General features: G+C 42.4%; 1 protein-coding gene across 1 annotated transcript in view; it reads right to left on the bottom strand.

Moving 5' to 3' along the window:
- Positions 1–22225, bottom strand: part of ADCY2 (adenylate cyclase 2) — a 424606-nt gene extending 402381 nt beyond the window's left edge. Inside the window, exons 1-2 of the mRNA XM_009208133.3 lie at positions 21932–22225; positions 6945–7142 (exon numbers count right to left, since the gene is read on the bottom strand). Of these exons, the coding sequence (XP_009206397.3) occupies positions 6945–7142; positions 21932–22141 (408 nt within the window). The 5' untranslated portion in view covers positions 22142–22225. The remainder of the gene's footprint in view (positions 1–6944; positions 7143–21931) is intronic.
- Positions 22226–22546: the final 321 nt, after the last annotated feature.

Genomic DNA, 22546 nt, shown 5'->3' with positions numbered 1-22546 from the left:
TAAGAAGGACGAGTGAACCTCAGAGCAGCACTCCACAAGATGGAAATGCCTGTCCTACTACCAGAGAGTACCCACTTAGGGTGCTCTGTTAGGAGCTGAACTGTGTCCCCTGAAAAGATAGATTCAATCCTAAACATCAGAACTTGTGACTGTAACCTTATTTGGAAACAGGGTCTTTGCAGAAGTCATCCAGTTAAGATGAGGTCATTAGAGTGGTTGTAATCCAATATGAATGGTGTCCCTATAAAAAGAGGAGAAGAGCCACAGAGGAGCTGCCACGTGAAGACAGAGGCAGAGCTGGAGTGATGTGTCTACAAGCCAAGGAATGCCAGCGACACCAGAAGCTGGAAGAGGCAGGGGAGGATTCTCCTCTAGACTCTTCCAAAAGAATACAGCCCTGCTGACACTGTGATTTCAGACTTCTGCAGACTTCTGACCTCCAGAACTGAGACAATAAATATCTTTTTTTTTTTTCTAAGCCATGGAACACAACTTGGAAGAGGTTTGGTTACTGCAGCACTAGAAACGGATCCAATGTCTACCCATGGGACAAATGAGTGCTCTTTTTGAAATCAGTGACAGGGCTCCAATAAACACATTCTGGAATTCCGAGCTTCTCTGTTCCTCCCGGTGGGACTGGTGGGCGCCACAGCAATTATGGGTAGAGATCTTTGCTGTGTTGTGTAATTGAGCTGGACAGAGAGGGAGAGATACACCCAATCACTTATTTCTTAAAAATAAAATGATCCCACTTACTAGATGCACCAGGGCAGAGAAAACATACTCCTCTGCTAATTCTGAGTTCAACATGTTCACGTATTTTTAAACCATTCAGAAAAATGAAACACAATTGCAGCATCACCCTCACAGCCATCCAAACAGCTCTATCAATGGGGAACTGGAAGCACAAATGAAAGTCATTTCACAAGGCAGTCAGGCAAGAGGCAGGCCAAAAAGACTTCCGTGTCAAATGCAAATGCTGCCCTGACCTGGAGCCAGAAACTCTGCAGGTTACTGCGCAGACTTCACTCAGAGGTTATACTGTTTTAAAAGTTTTCATCGGGGAGGCAGCTACGTGGAACGGCATCAGCTGGGTTGAGTGCCGGCAGCACAGAGCAGAGGGAACCTTCCGGATGGGGGTGGTTTGTGCCGAACTAAAATAACGATGTTGGGAAAACCCCACCCCTTACAGTCAAAACTTGTGAGGGCAAATCTCTTGAAGGTTTGGGGTCGTTTTCCCTCGATTTTCCTTTTTTTCCCAGTTACTCCTCCCAACCCAGGTTGTTGACCCACCCCCAGGGTCACCACCCTTGTTCCTGCCTATACTTTCTCAGGGTCACACACTGAAAAATCACTCCTTTTTCCTGATCAAAACTGCCAACGTCACTCTTCAGTCATGCTCTGGCAACTTCATACAATTCCGCTCACTGAGGGCTTAAGAGCTGGTTATTTAAAAGGCATTACAGAGAAGCCATGTTGGGTGATACGCGGGCTTCGCAGGCTCGGCTCCGCTGAGTCTCGGGGCTGCATAATTCTTTGTCCTGTGCGTCGTATGGTGATTAGCAGCATCCCCAGCTTCTGCCCGCGAGGTGACAGTAGCACCCACCCATACCCGTCCAAGCTGTGACAAATGGAAGACGTTTCCTGACACAATCACACATCCCCTGGGGGTGCAATCGCTTCCGTTTGAGAAGCACAGGTCTCCTGGCTGAGAGCCAGCCTCAGCAGGCAGACCCCTTGGGCTCAAGTTTCTTTGTACTTCAGCCTTCCTCCTGTGCCTTTGTCTCTGCACTTGGAAAGCTGGGGTAGGATGGTGCCCCGCTCATAAACGAATGAATGAAGTCATGGAAGGGAAGCCCTCAGAACAGGGCCTAGCAGTAGGTCCAGAGCATGCACATGCTAGCTGTGTGTGCTTTGTGCTCTGCACTGGCGATGTTGCTGACTATGAATTGCACTCAAGTCACTGTACAGTTTAGAGTTAACCTTGTAAGAGGTCTGGCCTTGCCCTCAAATGCTGGAAGGTGATCTAGGCCCTTGGAATGTTCTGCCTGAGAAGAGTGTGTTTACGTATCTGGGGGCTTAGACCCCAGGACAGTCTGAATGTGATTTATGATGGGAACTTAGAGCCCTGTGATGTCAGTGCTGCCTCCAGAGGGGCTGGAGAATAAAAGTGTCAGCCTCACCTGTGGAAGGCTGGAGACTAATGGTCAGCTGTGCAGGCAGTACATGACTGAGCCCCAATGGAAACTCTAGACATCAAAGGCTCAGCTGAGCTTCGGCAATAGATAATTCTCTTTGGCCATTGTCACACGTGGTTATAGGACAGCAGCACCATCCATGACTCCACAGAGAGGGGGACAACAGGGGCTGCACATCTGGTGGTTTTCCTGGGCTCCTCTCTTTGCCAGAGTGTCTCTGTATTCTCTCCATGTAGCAATCCCTAATCACAGCGATAACAGCTGTCACAAGTTCCTGGGTAATCCTGGAAACCCCCCAGCCTGCAATTAGTATCAGCAGTGAGAGTGGTCCTTTGTAGACTGTTCCCTCTGACTGTATAGCAGGCTCATTCCTGCATCACTTTACAACTATGTTGTTAATTTAACCATCTTCCAGTGGGAACCATTCTATTCCAAAGGATACTGAAAGCAGCCTGCTTTCTTAAGCACAGTGCTTTCCTAAGCAAAGTGAACCTGCCGCAACACTTCCTAATGGCTAATTAAGGGGTGTACACATGTGAAGTCTGTAGTAAAAGACACCAGGGCTGGGCGCAGTGGCTCATGCCTGTAATCCCAGCACTTCGGGAGGCCAAGGCGGGCAGATCACGAGGTCAGGAGTTCAAGGCCAGCCTAACCAACATGGTGAAACCCATCTCCACTAAAAACACAAAAATTAGCCGGGTGTGGTGGCACGTGCCTGTAATCTCAGCTACTCAGGAGGCTGAGGCAGGAGAACTGCTTGAACCCAGGAGGCAGAGGTTGCAGTGAGCAGAGATCGCACCACTGCACTCCAGCCTGGGCGACAGAGTGAGACTCGGTCTCAAAAAAAAACAAAAGAAAAGAAACCAGAAGGTAGACTTTTGCTTTTAATTTCATTTTAAATCCCCATTGCCATAGAATGGACAGGGGCAGCTAGAAGTGTTGGGCAGGACTTCAAGCTTTAGGAGGGGCAGGACTCAATGTCTCTCCAAGGGGCGTGAGCCGGTCCACTGCATGAGGCACACACCCTGCCATTGCTCCTGGCTTAGGAATAGTGGCCAAAAATAGCTGCAGCCACTGAGCCTGGCTATGGCCTTTTCGGAGCATCATGCCCTGGGTGAGAGGACTGAGCAGACACAGCTGTGCACCTCCCACAAACATCCCCAGGCCACGGGTTGAGCTGGCCTCCCAAGCTGCAAAATTAACATGGAACACCCGGGCTGAGCCTCATATACACTCACTATCCAGGGCCCCAGTGGCATGGGAAAGACAACCACAGAATGGTTAGGGTTATATTAGGGGCAGAGGTGAATATATTCTAATTCAAGATGTACGTAAAAGCAAAAATGTCAAGGTACACAGGGACAGCTAAAACCGAGAAATTTGGCCAACAAATTCAACACCTGAGAGGAGTCAGTCTTGAGAAAATGACTATGAAACAAGCATGTTTATGATCCTTGGAGAGATCTTTAAAAGCAGGCAGATAGTGTCAAAAAAAAAAAAAAAAAATACATGTTATAAAACAACAACCACAATAAAAACAGGTTAAAATACAAACAATAACAACAACAATCCTGAAGATGAAAATACAGTCATCTGTCAATGAACATATCAAATGAGTAGCTACTGGCTGCCAATGGCTGGACAGCATTCTGCTAAGGGCAAGGATAAGACACTGGAGAGACAATCACATCCCTGCCCAGAAGCTTATGTTCCAGCAGCAGACAATCAATAAACAAAGAGAGGGGTGTGTCCTATAATTTACGGTTCTATAAGTCACCCTAAGTGCCATGGAAACACTGAAGCCAGGTGAGTGATGTTGCCTTACGACGTGACAGATGGGAGTCAGGAAAATCGTTCTAAGGACATGCAACTTGTGGACAAGAACACAGACAAAAGGACCTTATCCTGATTAATTGGTTCTATTAAAAATAGTAACAATGATAAAGCAAATATTATATTACTGGAATCTTCCATGTTCCCATCAAGTTAAACATCTGATGCCACTTATACCCTGTCCTTCCACACTGCATTAGAAATCTAGGCTAAAATAATTAGACAAAATACTACATCAGAATAAGGTAAACTGAGGATATGAAAGGGAGAAAGAAAATTCTAATTATCTGCAGATGCCCACACTACCTATACAAATAAATTGAGAGTCTCAGATCAACTCATAGAACTCAGAAAAGCCCACTGACACTGTAAGGTCAACATAAAAACAACAGTATTCTCATATATCAACACTGACCAATTAGAAAAGGTAATTTTAAAAATTCCGTTTATAAAACAGCAAAAAGACCTTAGGTACCTAAGATTGAGTCTAAGGAAAATTATTATTGATTTTATAAAGAAAAGAGAGTCTCTGGAGGACACAAAAAGCAATCAGAATTCTTTGAGAGACACGCCATGCCATTTGATGAAAAGACTAAACACAAAAAGAGCATATTTCTGGATGTTTTCTATACTACCCTCTTATTAATTCTTAGGCTTTAAATATCTTTCATAACAAAAATTTAGAAATTCAAGATCATTTAAATCCAGAACCCAAATGGACTTTTCATTGAACATGACAAACTGATTTGTAAGAAAAAGTGAGCTAAAAACATTCTGAACAAGGAGGAGGGACTTGGCCTTCCAGATAGTAAGTCTTCTTAGAAACCTGTAACATTAAAACAAGATGGCTTTGGTGCAAGGAGAGACCATCAGATTCAGGCAACAGACCAGCAGAATCTTAACTGTTCTCCTATTTACATTACCTGGGCACCAGTATGCATGCAACAGGATGTCTAGGCTGCTGGGGGAGAAAATGTTTAAATGGTAATTTTAAAAATTACCTTTTATAATTGTTCAGGGTTGATGCACAAGAATACTATTGTTTTTATGTTGATCCTGCAGTCGTGGTGGGCTCTCTTATGAGTTCTGTGAGTTGATCTGTGACTCCCAGTTTATTTGTATAGATAGTATGGTCATCTGCAGATAATTAGAATTTTCTTTCTCCCTTGCATGTTTACCTCACTGTTACATAGTATTTTGTCTAATGGTATTAGCCAGGATTTCTAATTGAGTGGGGAAGGACAGAGTGTAAGTGGCATCAGTACCACAGAGGGCGAAGGAGAGAGCAGGGAGTGTGAGGGAGAGGAAGAAGCCAAGCAGAGCATGGGGGCCTGTGCCCAGCCCTCCAAGGGGCTCTAGTGGGAGAGTGATGAAGGAGAGATGATGGCTCCCGCCAGGTCTTGTGTCCACTATGCGTGTCCTCTTAGAGCCAGGAAGACTAACTTGAGTTCACTTAGTCCAGCCTCCTCCCTTTGCACAAGAAATGGAGGCACAAAGAGAAGAATGGCTTGGCAGAGGTCACAGGACTACTTACCAACAGAACGCACTGGCAAGCTCGTCTTTGGGCTCTTTCCAACTGAGGTACACCAACAGTATTCTGTCCCTTGACATGGCATTTGAGCCATTCTGTCCACACCCTCTGGAAACCCTCCCTGTTTCACCTCTACAGCAGTGTACCCTCACTGGCTCTCTTCTCCCCATCATGGCCCCTGTATTCCTTTCCAGATCCTGTTGCTGGCACACCCCTGGCTCTCAATGTCCCCACCAAACCTGTGGCAGCCCTCTCAGCTACTCAGTCACCCTCTCCCTGGATGGCTTCAAAACTCCATGTCTTGGTTGACAAGCTCTAAGCTAGTAGCTCACATCTCAGCCTAGGCCTGTCCCCTAGACAACACACCGTTTATCATGCTGTCAGATGAATACGCTGGGAGCAGCCACCCACATAGCAGCAGCACTATGGAAAAAGCCAATAGTTAGACAACACTTTCCTCAGGATATGACCTGAGGCCCAGAGCCTCAACCGGTGCAAAATGAACGAACGTGGGTTTTTCGGTAGGTATCCGAAGCCACCCTTTCAATAGCTTGTGACCCACGTGGAGGGAAAATCAGTGTCACAGAATTAGGAAGGGTCTTTAAGTAAGAAAATTCTAGTAATTGAGAAGGAATTTAAAGACAACAACCAGTCCTGGAGGGTTGCAGGCACCTGGAGAAATAGGAAGCCTAGACAAGGCACTCTGGAAAGAGAAGGACTGAGTTGTCGAAACTGTGGTTCGAGATGTTAAACAAGGCTACAGACAGAACTGAAGTTCAGCTATCCCAAACAAGTGACAGTATGAGGCCCCGGCCAGCTCCTTGGTTGTGACACGATGGGTTTGCTAAAATGGAGACAGAGTGACTTTGACCATGAGTCAAAGACAGCTATTTCAAAAGCCTTCGTTCTCTGTGCCTGGCTTATTTCACTTCTAGTTAGACAGGAGGAATAATATATAGTGATCTATTGTATAACATGCTGACCATAGTTAATAATAATGTATTGTATATTTCAAAATTGCTTAAAGAGTAGATTTTAAAGCTTCTCACCAAAAAAAAATATGTAAGTGACATGTTGCATATAGTTTCATTTAATCTTATATTAAACATATATGTATCCAATTATACACACACATATATATACACATACATCTATACATATACACATACATACAGATATAAATACATATACATTGTACCCCATAATACATACAATTATAATTTGTCGATTAAAAATAAATTTTAGAAATAGAAATTTAAAAATTAGACTCCATTCTCAGTTACAGAACTCCTCTTTATAGTTTAAGGCCAAGTTGTTTACAGAACTAAGTATGTCACAAACCAAAACATAAAAGAAGTACAAAAAATATTTTCACACCTTACCTGGTCCCAGGGAGAGACGGTACCTCCAAAACACATGAACAGGTATCCCATGGCAACAAGGCATATCCATATCACCAACGAGAAGAGGCGCAGCAGCTTCTTAAACACAGACTCTATGCAGACCAGGATAAATATCGCAAAGAAAATCGCCAGGGCGGTCGGAACTGTTATTAGAAACGCCACATGGTCTTCAACTTCCTGAGGAGAGAAAAAAATACATGGAAAAGTTACCATTTAGAGTCACTGTGATACCAATGATTTATGTTGTTAAAATGTTATCAACACTTGTCAATGTCAGAAAATACTGGGTTTAAGAAATTGTTTTGAAAGTAGAACAGTTTGAACATTTAAAATTCAACTTTCATAATAAATAAACATGTTTTTCTAAATAGATAATCCAATGTTGGATATTTAAAATAGGAAAAACAATATCTCATCAAAGTTACATCTTCCCTGATCAACGCAGAACTGGATTGTATTCAGAAGTGAATGTAAGAACACATTAATGCCAGGAGAAAATAAGACAACCAACTTCCCTCCCTAAATCAAAGGAGCAGAAATACCTTGGCCTTAGAAAACTAGCTTCCAAATGGATTTTAAACGTTTTATTTTTAAAACTTTTTTTTAATTATCTCAGTCTTTAAAGTGATAAGCTTTTATTTTAATGCATGGCAATTAATGTTTTGACAGGATCATAGGTTAACAGAAAAGGGTCAGAAAGTGCTGAATGTGGAAAGTGAGGGAGCAAGAAATGCATAGAGGAGAGCGCCATGTTTGTGATGTCTCTCTCAAGAGAGGTGGAGAAAATAAAATAACAAACATGGCAAAAAAAAACAAGCAAAAAGAAAATGGGCATTTATTATTCACTTCTTACTAACGCATTTATTTACATTTATTTTGGCACACAGTTTTTTTTTTCTATTTATCTCTTCCTTACCACATGACAAAGACCCACTATTTCCATTCTACACAAGTTCGGCTCCACATACAGACATTATGTTTCATTTGATTACACAAGCCTGGGCTTAGGCTGTAGCTTCTGCAAAACACTGCGCTGGAAGCTTGGTATGGACAGCGTTTCCTATGGATCGGAAAACAGTGTAAGGTCTTTACCCCTCACCCAAACGTGTTTAGTTATGGAAATACCCATAGACACTTCTATTTAAAAAAAAAACAAAAAACCACAAGGCTGGGACCATATCTGGGACTTACAAAGGGACTGTCCGTCTGGTGATCTCTATTCTTTACAGGTGGGCACAAGGTTCATTCCACCCACTGGCAGCTCTAACTTCACACTGGAAATGGCTCCATGCAAATACCAGGCACTGAAGCACAGGGAGATGGGGAAACAAGAGCAGACCAGCCAAAAATCCACACAGAGTCCTGGTTCCCAAGGAGGGGAAAAGCCAGCATCCAAGCCCCCTTAACTGACATCATTTCCCTTTCTCTCCCACAATTATGTGTGATAAATGATGCCTGGGAAAGAGGCAAGAGGAACAACAAGAATGGTAAATGCTAGTAAGTGCTTCTTGTGCTAAGCAGGCTTACATATATTAACCTCTTTAATCTTTACAACCACCATCCTGGTGGGGGCAGGCAGGGTGGAGGGCACTAGTGTTAGTTCCATTCTACAGTTGAGGAGACTGAGGCATGGAGAAGGGCTGCCATGCATTGTCCAGCTGGTGGGGGAGATAGGCCTCCAGCCTGGGGATCACCTATGGGTCTGTGGTCCTTCAGCAGACAGCGAGCTCAACCGAATGGGACCAGTTGTTGCTGTGGCCAAAAGAACGTGTGTTTCCAGAATTGGCAGAAAACAAGAAGATCAAATGAGATGTTCTTATTCTCTCCCTCCACTGCTATTTTTATCCATGATTAAGTGCCTAAGTTATTACTCTTACCCTCAGACACAGCTTACAATTACTGCAAAAGGGTATTAGGTGTCTGCCAGGCTGCAAGCACTCCCTAGCACTCAGACACCACGAACAAATGGACACGTGGGACATGACAGCGTGTCATCTGAGGACATCAAATCTGAGATTACGATCACTACACACATGGAGCCATGAAAACTGATTTAATTTAAACCTCCCCAAATGAACCTCACTGAGCTGTGGACAGAAAACTAACCAGTAAATAATCAGGAAACCTATTTCCTTGTATGACTTTTTTTTTTCCAGTCATTTCATTACCCCAGCAGGGGCGAAACAATCATTGACTTTACTGGCTCTTAGTTCTCCAGAAAGACTGAAAAACAGGGCAAAAATATGCATGACTGTAAAGTGAAAATTAGTAAAGCAGGCAAGAAGAAAACGGTGATATAGCCCTTCCAGAAAGCAGAGGAGAAATGGAACGACCTGTAAGAGCTTGCCCGTGCTTCTCTTTTAAAGGATCTCTCTGTCAATAAGACAGAGACCCAATGTCTTATTTTTCTGGGTAAAGTATGTAAGACTTGATTTTGATTTTGGTTCTAAATTGTAAACTCTCTATTTTTTTCTCTCTCTTTTTAAAAAATCAGATCCCTGAGATGTGATTTGTCGGGGCTGCAGTTGACTTCTCCACTATTAGTCACAGTGAGCACAGTGTCTGGGTCCTACAACCCTCTTAGAGTCCTGCAAAAATGTTTAAATTTCTTTCAAAATGAGAGCAGCCAAAAAAGCACAAACTCTTAGGGTCAAAGATTACATACATCTTTATGACAATGCAGTTGCAAACTATAAAGAGGACTTCGACCTCTGAAGTCCTAATCCAGGTCATGATCCTCGGTGGCTGGTGGTGTGCCTGCCCTCACCAGGTGGGTGACGTTAGCAGGTGGGTTCTGCACAGCAGAGGAGGAGCGTCAGCCTCAGACCATACACCCCCACCTCGAAGGGTGAGCCAGAGGCTCAGACGGCCAACGGCTTGAGACAGTCAGCTGCTGCTTGTGAGGCCTGTGACCCTAACCTTTGCAAAACCTGGGCCCACTGAAAAACAGAGACTATTCAAGGAAGAGAACAGCCACAGTTTATTCTGTATCTGCCTTTTGAATGCTAACTCTGAAGTTTTAAGAACCTTGCATGAGCATGTCATGGGAAGAACAGACGAGTATTCACTAGAGGATGTACAAGCTTACAGGCCACAGTGTTCCCTGGCCTCGCTGCCTGCATCATGCATTTTTTTTTTTTTTTTTTGAGACGGAGTCTCGCTCTGTCGCCCAGGCTGGAGTGCAGTGGCCGGATCTCAGCTCACTGCAAGCTCCGCCTCCCGGGTTCCCGCCATTCTCCTGCCTCAGCCTCCCGAGTAGCTGGGACCATAGGCGCCCGCCACCTCGCCCAGCTAGTTTTTTGTATTTTTTAGTAGAGACGGGGTTTCACCGTGTTAGCCAGGATGGTCTCGATCTCCTGACCTCATGATCCGTCCATCTCGGCCTCCCAAAGTGCTGGGATTACAGGCGTGAGCCACCGCGCCCAGCCTGCATTTTTCTTATGGCTAAGTCAATGGAATAAAGAGACACCCTCAGACCTAGGATGACAGCTCCCCCTCTCTCCTGTCCATCTCCCAGCAGATGGAGAAAGGAAGGAAGTCAGCAAGGTACACCCCGAGGCCATGTTCTTCTGATTGAGTTGTTTGCAAATATTAGAATATAAAACAGACTACTTTAAAATAAGCAAACTAAAACATTAAAACCATCATCAATCTCAATTAAATAACTATGTATCCTAACCCCTCCTCCCTTTGTGGAAAAAAAATACCATATAATGCAAACTAAATAAAATGTACTAAAATCCTTTCAATATTACCTAAAATGTACTAAAATGCCTTTTTAAAAATGGCTTTAACAAGGTAAAATAAAATTTACCATATAATGCATACTAAATGAAATGTACGAAAATGTCTTTAAAGCACGATATTTTAACTATGGTATCATCCACTGTGATGACAATGGGTTCCTTCCACTGTAAGCATTTTATTCCTTCATTTTCCATGCATTTTCTGGTAATTTCAGATGGATTCTAATTGCTAGGCCTATTAAATACCCATCACTTTTATTTCTTATGTGACAACTTCTTTGTTTCTTAGATGTTTTTCCATGCAGTAATAGCTTATCCGTATTTTCTTTCTTTTCAAAGCACTTTTTCTTTTTGTTAAATAGTACTATTTTGCATGTAGGTAGTAAAGGACAGTCTAATGTAAAATACTGCCTTTCTATTTAATTTAAAAAAATGATATTTTAGTGAAATGCTTTGAAGTCAGCAAGACCAAAGGTAGAAACCGATTTCCATCACTTCCTGCTGTGATTTTTCAGTGGGAGAAGCCGAATGTCCCTCAGCCAGCTTCTTCACATGCAGTCATCCACATTTGGTGTGGCTTCTGGGTGTTTCGTATGTCACAGGTGTACCACAAATGACAGTAATTATTAGGAGACATGAAATCAGCCTTTAGCTCTGATAAACATTTGACTACAAATGGATGTGTGGAGATACATTTTTTCATATGCATATAGATACATAGACAATTTTTATTCTTATCTACATACATAGTCATACTCCATCTTACCATGAGGTGTGAAAAGAATAAATAGGCAATTATAATAAATTTAAACATCTGTAAAACTAATAAAATAGCCTCAAAATGTATAAAGCAAAAATTTACAAAATCAGAGAAAAAAGTAAACTAATCTACTAAGCAGACAATTTCAACTCCCCGTCTTGCTATTGATAGGCCAAGCAAATAAAATAAAAATGCAAATAAGAAAAGATGTAAAGGATTTGAACATCGTAATTAGTAATCTTGGCCTAATTGAAAAACAGAATTCCACACGCAACCATTAGGTGGAAGAATATTCTTCTGAAGTGCATGTGGAATATTTATAAAAATCATGTGTCAGGCAACCTCCAAAGATTTCAAAGAAGAGGTATCACACAGACCCGTGTTCTTTGATCACAGCATAGTTTATCTTAAAAGTTCATCACAAAAATGTAAATTAAAAGGTACCACATATAAGATAACTTATATGTTCCCCTCTATGTGTCCATGTGTTCTCATAATTTAGCTCCCACTTACAAGTGAGAACATGCAGTATTTGATTTCCTATTCCTACATTAGTTTGCTAAGGATAATGGCCTCCAGCTCCATCTATGTCCCTGCAATGGACATGATCTTGTTTTTCATGGCTGCATAGTATTCCATGGTGTATAAGTACCACATTTTCTTTATCCAGTCTACCATTGATGGGCATTTAGGTTGATTCCATGTCTTTGCTGTTGTGAATAGTGCTGCAATGAATATTCACATAAATGTGTCTTTATAATAGAATGATTTAGATTCCTTTGGGTATATACTCAGTAATGGGATTGCGGGTCGAATGGTATTTCTGTCTTTAGGTCTTTGAGGAATCGTAATGCTGTCTTCCACAATGGCTGAACTAATTTACACTCCACCAACAGTGTAAAAGTGTTCCTTTCTCTCCACAACCTCACCAGCATCTGTTTTTTTGTTTTTTGAGTTTTTGTTGTTATCGTTTGTTTGTTCAGGGTTTTTTTGGTTGTTTTTTTTGTTTGTTTTGTTTCTTGTTTTACTTAATAATAGCCACTGTCTGGGCACAGTGGCTCATGCCTACAATCTCAGCACTTTGAGAGGCTGCGGTGGGCGGATCACGCAAGTTCAGGAGTTAGAGCCCAGCCTGGCCAACATGACGAAACTCTGTCTCTACTAAAAATACAAAAATTAGCCAGGCATGGTGGCGCATGCCTGTAATCTCAGCTAGCAATAATCCCCTTCCCTGTATCCACGCCCATGTGTAATTCTCTTCTACACTGAGTCCGGCGCTAGCCATGTGGCTCCATTTGGCCAATCTAATGGCAGGTACATGGCACAGGCAATGACTTGAACAAAGACTTGGGCAGTAGGGCTTGCCTCTTTCCTCTTGCTCTTTGGAAGCCCCTGAACTCCATGCAAAGAAGCTCAGGCTAGCCTGCCAAATGAGAGGAGACAGTCGAGTGACCTGGCACTCCACTCAACAGCCATGGTGGACAGCCTGCCAACTGGCCACACACATAAATGTGGCTATTTTGAGTAATCCAGTAATTAACTAACATGCCAGTAGACCACACAAACATGAGACAGACCAGCAGAGATGAACTTAGAAACCTAGGTCAGAAGACCAAAGACCTGACCCACACAATTATGAGCTAAAAAAAAGAGTAGTTCAAATCTGTTAAGTTTTTAGTTGTTACACAGCACAAGTTAATTGATACAACCTTCTTCCAGGCATATGAAAGTTTGGCATGGCTATGTAAGGTAACATAGCAGATAGTATTTTCCACACATGGGGGCAATCTACATTTCATCCCATGTATGCTTGACATTCAGTTAGGTTCTATCCCCTTGGACTGACCACCCACCTGAGAGGGTCTTCATGATGCCTCAATTAATAGAGTATGGCAGAATTCCCTGACTTGAGAGACAGGGTCATAAAAATGCCATGCAATTCCATCTTTTTCTTTTAGGATGATCATTCTTGAAACCAGCTCCCATATCAAGAGAAAGTCAAGCAATCATGTAGAGAGGCCACATGAAGGTGTTCTGGCCAGCAGTGCCGGCTGAATCTCAGCTGCAAGCCAGTATGACCACCAGACAGGGAAGCGAGCAAACCTTCAAGGGAGGCAAGACACAGCCTTCAAACCACCCCAGCCAATGCATGGGGCAAGGAAGAGCCACCACTGGCAAATGTGCCCAAACTGCAGGTCCAGGAGGAAGATATATGATGGTGGTGTTTCCAGTCACTAAGTTTTGTGGTGGTTTTTAAGGCAACCAAAGACAACTAAGAACATTTACTCTGGCCAATGAAAAATGAATGAAAGTGATGTGTCATTTCCATGTGGAAAGTGTTCATCGCCAGTAGTTAGACATGGAAGCAAGCTTTTCTTCTCTGGTGCAACAATGAGGAAAGAAGTGTGTTGTGGGATGTGCCCTCCTTCATCCTGAATCCCTGAGTGACGGGGCTGCCAGCAGAGTCTCTCTACGGACTCATCTTTACCGTGTATCCTGAGCAAAATATTAACCTTTGTTGTGTTGTGTTAATCCAGGAAGACTGTGGAGTTGTTTCCATGACATAATCTAATATGTTCTGACTGACGTAACAGGAGATAATAAAGATAAAAACACACACAAGAAAAGTAATGGATAAGATAAACAAAGAAGGACGGTTCTTGAAAAAGCTAAAAAGAAGACTTCTGGTGAGATTATACAAGAAGGCATATAAAAACAATATTATAAATAAAAATCAAAAATAAAGCATATGTAAAACATCAAAAGGAGAATATTATTATCAAAATGAGCATGCAGTTAAATTTGAGAATTTGGATGAAATGCAAAACTTCCTAGAAAAACATCTTACTGAAACTGACCCCAGAAATAAAATTAGAAATACTAGACAATCTTACTACTATCAAATATACTGAAGCAGAAGTTTCAATCTCCCCATAAATAAATCAAAAATACTTATTACAGAGCTTTAGTAATTGTGTGTGTGGGTGTGTGTGGGTGTGTGTGGGTGTGTGTAGCGTTGAAAGGATAAAAACAAAACAAAACAAAAACTTACTCAATGTGGCAGAACAGCCCATAACCAATCAACCATATGTAGAATTTTGATATATGACGGATGTGAAGAAAGTAATTGAAATGGATCGGTGGCAATTGATTCTCCTCAAGGAAAAAATAGGTAAATGAATCTCAATTTCTATAACACACCACACATATATATCATTTATATGTATGTGTCTATATATAATAAAATGAACAAAAAGACAAGCAAAAGAACGATAAAACTCAATTTCAATATGAAGTTTACATTTGAGGATAGAGAGTAGAATGGAATGAGTTGAGCATATAGAAAGAAATTTGCTATTAGAGATATTCTACTTCAAAATGGATTCATGAAAATTTATTTTACTATAAATAAGCCACATAGAGATCAATGAGGATTATGCCTGAGAATCAAATATTAATCAAATTATCAAATGAGTAATTCTATTTTATGCACCTAAAATTCAATTCCAAAGAGTATGGAGGTTATGTATTTGAATTCACTGCAAGTCAATGATGGGAAAGAGTTAGACATTAGGTTGACCATATGTCTGGACTGTGCTAAGATTTCCTCATTATCTGTTTTATTCATGTTAACCTGATCTCCGTATTTAATTTTCAGTATTAATAACTTTAATTCATTCTAGTAATGGACTAGTCTAAAATTTTATTTCTTTCATAATGTCCATATATCATTAGTAACTTGATATTTTAATTATTTACTCTTGTTTTCTCTATACACCTAAAAAAATAATACAGGACACTAAACCCTCCCCCCCACACACACATACACACACACACATATATATACACACATAATATAATTCAGTGTTAGGAGTAAGCACACAGGAATAAAAACCAGTATTTTTTAGCTCTGGCTTGTCCTAGCTGCAATACCCTAGCATCATTATGTCTGAGGGACAGCAAAGGATATTGATATAAATGGGTAGAATTCATAATTCCAAGATCTTGCAGTCAGGGCTCCCATTACAATAGTGCTGATCTGCCATCTTTTCTACCAGGAACTTTCTATGGGGTGATGACCCTAGAGACCTGATTTGTTCACAGGACTCTCCCAGAAAATAATGATCATCTTGAGAAATCTTCAGAATTTCAATATTTTAAAAAGAAACTATAGTATTATACTTTCCGTCTATATGTTTCAAATGCAATAAATTATTTACTCAACATATTTTAATTGCCCTATAATTGAACTTTCCCATTTCCAGCACCAAGCTTTTCAGAAGTGACTTGGTTCAACTCTGAGATACAATCTGCCTTACACATCTCTATGAGCCATGGTCAGGTCTGTGTTTTCATTCTCTTTGTCTTGGCACAGTTGTTCTAGAACTCTGGGCAGAGTCAGAAAACTAGCTGGTAAAGCTGCCCACAATGGTTTTTTGGGTTGAGGTTTTTCTTACTGTGTCTACCCCACTCTCACCTGTGTCTGGCTCCTAGAGACAGAAGTATAAGCAGAAGAAAAAAGAAGGAACCAAAAGAACTATGTCTAACATTGCCAAAAACAGCTGTACAAACGAAGTCTTCTCCCAACCCTCTTTTCATTCTCTCCCTTGTAATTTTTTTTTTTTTTTTATCGTATCCTTATACCAAAAAAGGACTGAAGAATTAGCACAGGCTTAATTTTGTCAAATGGACCAAACCCATGAGCTAACTTATTAATCCTTTTCTGTCCTCCCAAACGTTTGGATATAAGGCACAGAGATGTGGAAGAGACTTCAAGATTAGGGGAGCCACTCAGGAAGATCCAGAAAGTGGAGAGGGTCAGAGGTGAATGCCCTCAGCTCTTGTGGTCCTTAGATATGATAATGATCATGATGATAGCCTGTCCTAAAGCAGTCAACAGTATTTAAGAGATCATGTCAACATGCAGGGGTGAGCCAGTTCAGGGTGGAGTGCCATCCAGGGGTGATGTCAATCATGGTACTTGCCCCCCGCCCGCCTCCCCAACCCAGGTGCTCTAAATACTCAATGAAGGAAGAAATGAGTCGGGTTCAATGAATTGTCTCGAGGTCAATACCAAATGATAGGAAGAACCCGTATACCAGTGGAGTATGCCCAGCATCCAGCTCGGACTCTCCTGTCACTAACAATTTCTGATGAAATACGTCACACACAAAACACCTTCAACACAGCTCTAACAGTGTTGTTCCATTTTTAGTAGAATATTCGGTTTTAAATTATCAGTAAGAATCACGGCTTAATAGGAATGATTCTCACACCCATGGTGCATATGCCAGGACTTCTCAGACAATAAAAGCAGAGCCACAGTCAAGGCTCCACTTGATGGAGAAGACACTGGGGACATTTAGCATAATGAAAATAAATAATGCCAGCAAGTCAGTGAATTAATTACGAGGAAGCATCTCGACGGAATTCCTTTAACTCTGGAAGAGAAAAGCATTGAAAGTTAACTCCATTACACAGAATGAAGATTGAGGCTGTTCATATTAGTAAGAAATTTCAACAAGAAAACCTGCTATTTTCCAAGACCAGAGCTGGGAATTCTAGACCTGCAATGTTCTCTAGCAAAGTCACCCAGGGAAAGTCAAAAGCCCTGTGACCCTGTGACAACGTAGCAGTTGCATGACCTTGAAGAAATGAGTTCACTTCTCAGGGTCTCAGTATCATCATCTGTAGAATGAGCACCTTTCTGGCTCTAATGCAATGTGACTACAGTATTCTTTCACAGTAACAGTGAAAATGCAGCTACGAAGACCTAGGAACAGCTAACAGTCCTGGAGGCTTACTTTATGCCAGGCATTGTTCTAAGGACTTTGCATGTACTAACTGAGACCATCAACTTACAAGGCAGGTACCATGCCATTTTACAAACAAGGAAACTGAGACATAGGTTAAACAATTTTCCCAAGGTCACAGAAGTGGAAATGGACAAAGCCACAATTCCCACACAGCAGATGCTCTCAATCATTTCACTCCACTGTCCTTTTAAAACAGGAAAGGAAGGTGCCATGTATATATTTAACCATACATTTCAGTATCCAAAGGATGCTTCCAAACCCTTTCTTGCTAGGCCCCTAAATTGCAACCATCTTTCCTACAGAAAATTACAGTTTTTCCATGGCCTTTGTTATAGCACAAGTAAATTATAACTAAAACGACTTAGAGAATTACTGGTTGCAAATTACAAGCACCTGCAGAGTGAGATTTCTTGCGTGTATAGAAATGCATAAAAAGATGAATCTTTAGCTACCTTTACTGCAATACCTAAGAACATGCTCTATTCCCTTCCACACTCAGAATCATGAAACTAGAGAAAGCATGCACAGAATTTCCTATTCCTTAGAGCGGATGTTGGGTACATCTGTCTGCCCTCCCATACTCCAATCCCCAAGGAAGGAGGTGATTCTTCCACCTACTGGGGGTGCTGAAAGATTGTCTGGAATAACAAAGTTGGTTGCTCTCTAGAAATAATTGGGTATGTTAATTTATTTTGGAAGAATAAAATTCTTTCTCGATGTACAGATAAAAGAACCTCTCTGATAAATCTGCCCTTCAAAAAATATCTGATGTTGGAAAATTGATTCATAATAAAAAATACTTCTGGTTATTGGTCTAAATATCTAGTTCATTGTATCACCATAAAAGAAACAAGGTGGGTCATATTCTCGGTCACATATATTACCTATTTATAGTTAATAAAAGTACATACTCTTATTTTAGTATCATACTAAAAAACACAAATATCTACTTTATTTCTCTATCTGACTACTTAAAATTATGGAATACAATTTTTTCATTTATATTGAAATATTGACTATTCCTAATCATAAATTTTAGCCAAAACAAATCTGGCTAGAGCCAGCTGGTATTCTGACAAAATGACAAAAAAATTATGTCAACCTTTCCTAACACTGACAGGCAAATTTTGAAAACAGCTGGCTGATTTTGGATATCATAAACGAGAATATTAAATTCTGAAAAAGGGTTTTCATGCATTCAGTAATAAAAACCAGTTCCAAAAAACAAAGTAGAAAAAGAAAAAACAATGAGAACAAGAAAAAAAATTAAAAACCAAGTTACATGATAAGACTTATGACTTAAAATTTCATTTCATTAGTTCTAAGTTTTCTGATGCCAAGGGTCAAGTTTATTTTGTTCCCCATGCCCAGAATTATTGCCGTTCCTGGCACTTGGTAGGCACTCAACAGGCTGATGGTGAAAAAATTATAAATCAGATTTTTCATAAATACTCTCCATGATAAACAGCAGAAACTATTACTCACATTATTAAACAATACTTACATTCAAGACATGCCATTGAATTTTCTATTTACTGAGTTTCATGTCTTCAGGTAATTCTTCACAAATATGGGATTAAAACTACTTAATTGTTTTCATGTAGAAAATAACCAATTAACCAAGACTGTGAAGTTTCAATTCAGGATTTATTTTTACGGTATATAAAACTTTGAGGATTACTTTAATTTTAGGGTCAACAATGCAGAATCATGAATTGATCAAAGGTTGAAATTAAATGAAATCACTTTGTGAACAATGTCAATTAGGGAAATATTAAATCAAAATGAAGCTTGCTTTTTTTCTTTTTAGTATGTATTCCAAATCACTTCTACAAAGGCAATTACATACAGCAAAAAAAAATCTCTACGTACTAGCATTATGCTAAGAGCATTTTGTAGTCCAAATGCCTTTTTGCTCTAGGAGGCTAGGGATGTGCTTTAAGAAAATTGCCAAACTTCTACAAGAACCGATGAAAGTCTAATGGAAATCAAAATCAGGCAGATTCAGGGGGAAAAAAAGGAATCTGTCCAAGATTTTAGGCAGCAAAAATAGATCTGCTTAGCTCCTGAATTGCATGGCAGCCCAGCTATTCAAGTAAAGTGCTCCAGCATGGAAACCTTGGCAGGATCCCAAAGCAGCCATTCCCACCTCCCAAGGTAGACCTCTCTGAAGCCAAGCTCTGCCAGCCCAAGAAATGAACTCACCTCTAATTACACGAACACAGCTTTACCTTAGCCTACCTATTCTATCTTCAAATGTCCCTACCCCAGCCATCGTTGACTATCTAGATGGAGAACATGTTTTAGAAAGCACAGATGTTGGTTATGGTGCTTCCAAAATCAAAATAGAAACAGGCTGTTGGGGGCCCAACATCATCCCAGTCCTGACTCAGGTCCACTTTCAGAACACAGGGCACATTGCTCCTAGGCATAGCTCCTTCCGACTTGGTCCTGCAGCTGGTCTCTGCCTGAAGGTGGCTTTTCTGCCAGACTGAGTTACCCTCCCTAATTCTGGAACATTTCTGCATAGCTTATCTCTTTGAAGGGTGCACATAGTAGACATGAGACCATGAATTAGGTGCGGCCAAGAACAGGATTCATTTCACTCTCTCTGGACCTCACCATAGGTGACAGCCATGCTGTGGGAAATGCCCACTTTGTGCTTAAAATGATTTAGCTGAAGGCAAGAGGAGCATGAAAATGATTGATTTATCAAGAAAAGTAAAGATGTTTGGATAACGTTGTGAAAAGAATACCACTCCCACAGTTGCACCAAGCAAAAAGGAACATAAAGGAATTGAATATAGAAACACAAATATAAAGAGCAAAGACAGTTCAAATAACGGTACTTTAAACCCAATCATGCTAAATCTGAGTGACCCATTCAAGAATCTCCATCAACCAAGTTTAAGAAATTAGAATTCTCTATCACAGAAAACCAAGTAGTGTGTACAGGGGAAGCATGAACTTCACACTTGTCTTTAAATATATTAATGCTGCTAGAAATAGGTCATCACCTGCTCCTTTCCATTTAGAAGAGAACAAGCCAGAGCAGGTTTGAATTACAGGTTCAAGAGAATGGCAAGCCGAAATGCCCCAGCAGAACAGATTTCCAAAGGACAACTCTGATGTTTCTTTTCTTCCTGGCAAGTAAAAAACAATAAGTAGATGTCTTTAGAGATCCTGCTTGCCCATGAGACTGAGCAGAAGTCTCTCCCCAAGTCCTTTTTGTTCCTAAAAGTAGTAAAGAGAAATAAAAATGCCATTCCAGAGAGCATAGAAGGCCGGTTCCATGTGGAGAGAGTGAGGGCTGCTCCGGACACATATCTAGACTACAGGGATCAAAAGGTACTCTCTGCTCTAGGTTTGATAGTACAAGAGCCAGTGTGTGATCTGTGACTTCATGGCCTCCTACATTCTATTTTCTATTCTTACCTCATTGAACTCAATCAGTAGACAGCTACCATTGAGTGGTGTGGGGAAATTTTTTTATTTTTTAAAAACATGATGGTAACAATTCTTCCCATGCATAACATTTGAACACCATCTGGCTCTGGATATCCGAAACAAATTGCCAAATACCAAGGACAGCTATTTTATGCATGGTGAAACATAAGCAAAATCCACTTCTTTGGTGGTGGACACATATAAATATAGGCACATATTTATATTCTAAGCCAAAAAAAAAATCACCCAGTGGCGACATTCACAGATCAACCACTGACTAAAAAAAAAATATATCTCGCTGGATAATCGATGCCTCGCACAAAATCTGCACATGCATGTCACAGGCAGTGCAAAAGTTTGAACCACACACTCAGAGATCAGTAACAGGAAGTTATCGCCATCTACAGACTTCCCCTCACTTTTCAAGGGAGGGAGCCAAGGATTTCTGCTGGAAAAATATAAACTGGCAAAACTGGCTGTTGAGCTGCATTATACTCCTAGTGATGAAATCCACTTTAATAACCTGTCCAAACCCCTAACCACGTTACTTCTCTAGAAACAGAAAGCAACCGTCCATCCCAAACGCTTCTTAACTGTAGACCCTGAGATGAAAGATTCACAAGTCAACACCCCATCACTTTCTGTCTATCGGGCTAAAGGGCTAAATGATTTTAGCAAAGGCAAAGATGTATACTTAATTTTTCTTCTTCATTTTCCTTGTCATTAACCACTTTCCCAAGGCAGGCTTTCTGCATAGTTGAATAACGCCCAATCCAAACTAAAATGCCAGCTGCGGGGCCGTGCCAGCGGAACCGGGCAGGAGACAGCCACTTGCCCAGGAAGCCCAGGGCTGATTCTGGGGAGACCTATTCCAGCGCTGCGGGCAGCGGCGCCCGGCAGAAAGCGCAGAGTTTACCAGCGGTGCGCAAAGATGCAAAAAGCACACGCCCTGCCCGTCCACCTGGTGAACACCTCGGCAACTTTATTTTGGGAAGAGCCTTCCCAGGAAACTTTTCTCTCGCCCGCAGCCCTTGCCAGAGACCACCGGGCTGCGGGCCGGCAGAAGGAGCAGGGAGCCGCGGGCCGAGGGGTTGCCGCGGGCCGCGGGGCAGCCCAGAGCGGGACGCGGCTCGGCTGGCCCGGGTCCTCTCGGGGCCGGGGAAGGCGAGGCGCTGGATTCACGGGGAGGCCACTCACCAGCCCGAGCGCGAAGAAGACGGCGAGCAGGGCGAGGCAGGCGCCCATGACGATGAGCAGCAGGAAGACGATGAGCAGAATTTCTGGCTCATGCAGTGAAATGGACTCGTAGAGCCAGTCCCGGGACCGCGGCAGCCCGTCTCCGCCGCCCGCCGCCTCCTCGGCGCGGTCCCGCAGGTAGCGGCGGCGCCGCATCGCCTGCTGCCACATCGGGGCCGCTCACGGGGCGCCCGCCGTGCGCCCGGCCCAGGCAGCGCCGCTTGCCGCGACCGCCCGCGTCCCGCCCCGCGCCGCCTCAGCCGGCCCGGCCTGCCGGCGCCCGGGCTGGCGGGGGCCTCAGGCAGGAACTGGGCGCAGGGGGCACTGGGCAGGGGCCAGGCAGCTGACCTCGGGGGCAGCTCCCGGCGCCGCCGCCGCCACCGCCACCTCGCGGGAGGGGGCGGGTTCCACGGGGCCCTCTGCCCGCGGCTCCCCGCCCCGCGCGCAGCCGGCCTCTGTGCAGGGGCGGTGTAGGCCCCCACCCGACGGCCGGACTGCAGGCTGGGGACTGCGGGGGCTGGACGGTGGGGGGAGTGGCTGACTTGGGGAGCTCCCGCTGCGCCCCGGCCAGGGGTC

Source organism: Papio anubis, chromosome 5 (assembly GCF_008728515.1).
Source record: "Papio anubis isolate 15944 chromosome 5, Panubis1.0, whole genome shotgun sequence".
Classification (NCBI taxonomy): domain Eukaryota; kingdom Metazoa; phylum Chordata; class Mammalia; order Primates; family Cercopithecidae; genus Papio; species Papio anubis.
This window is presented reverse-complemented; position numbering and strand designations above follow the sequence as displayed.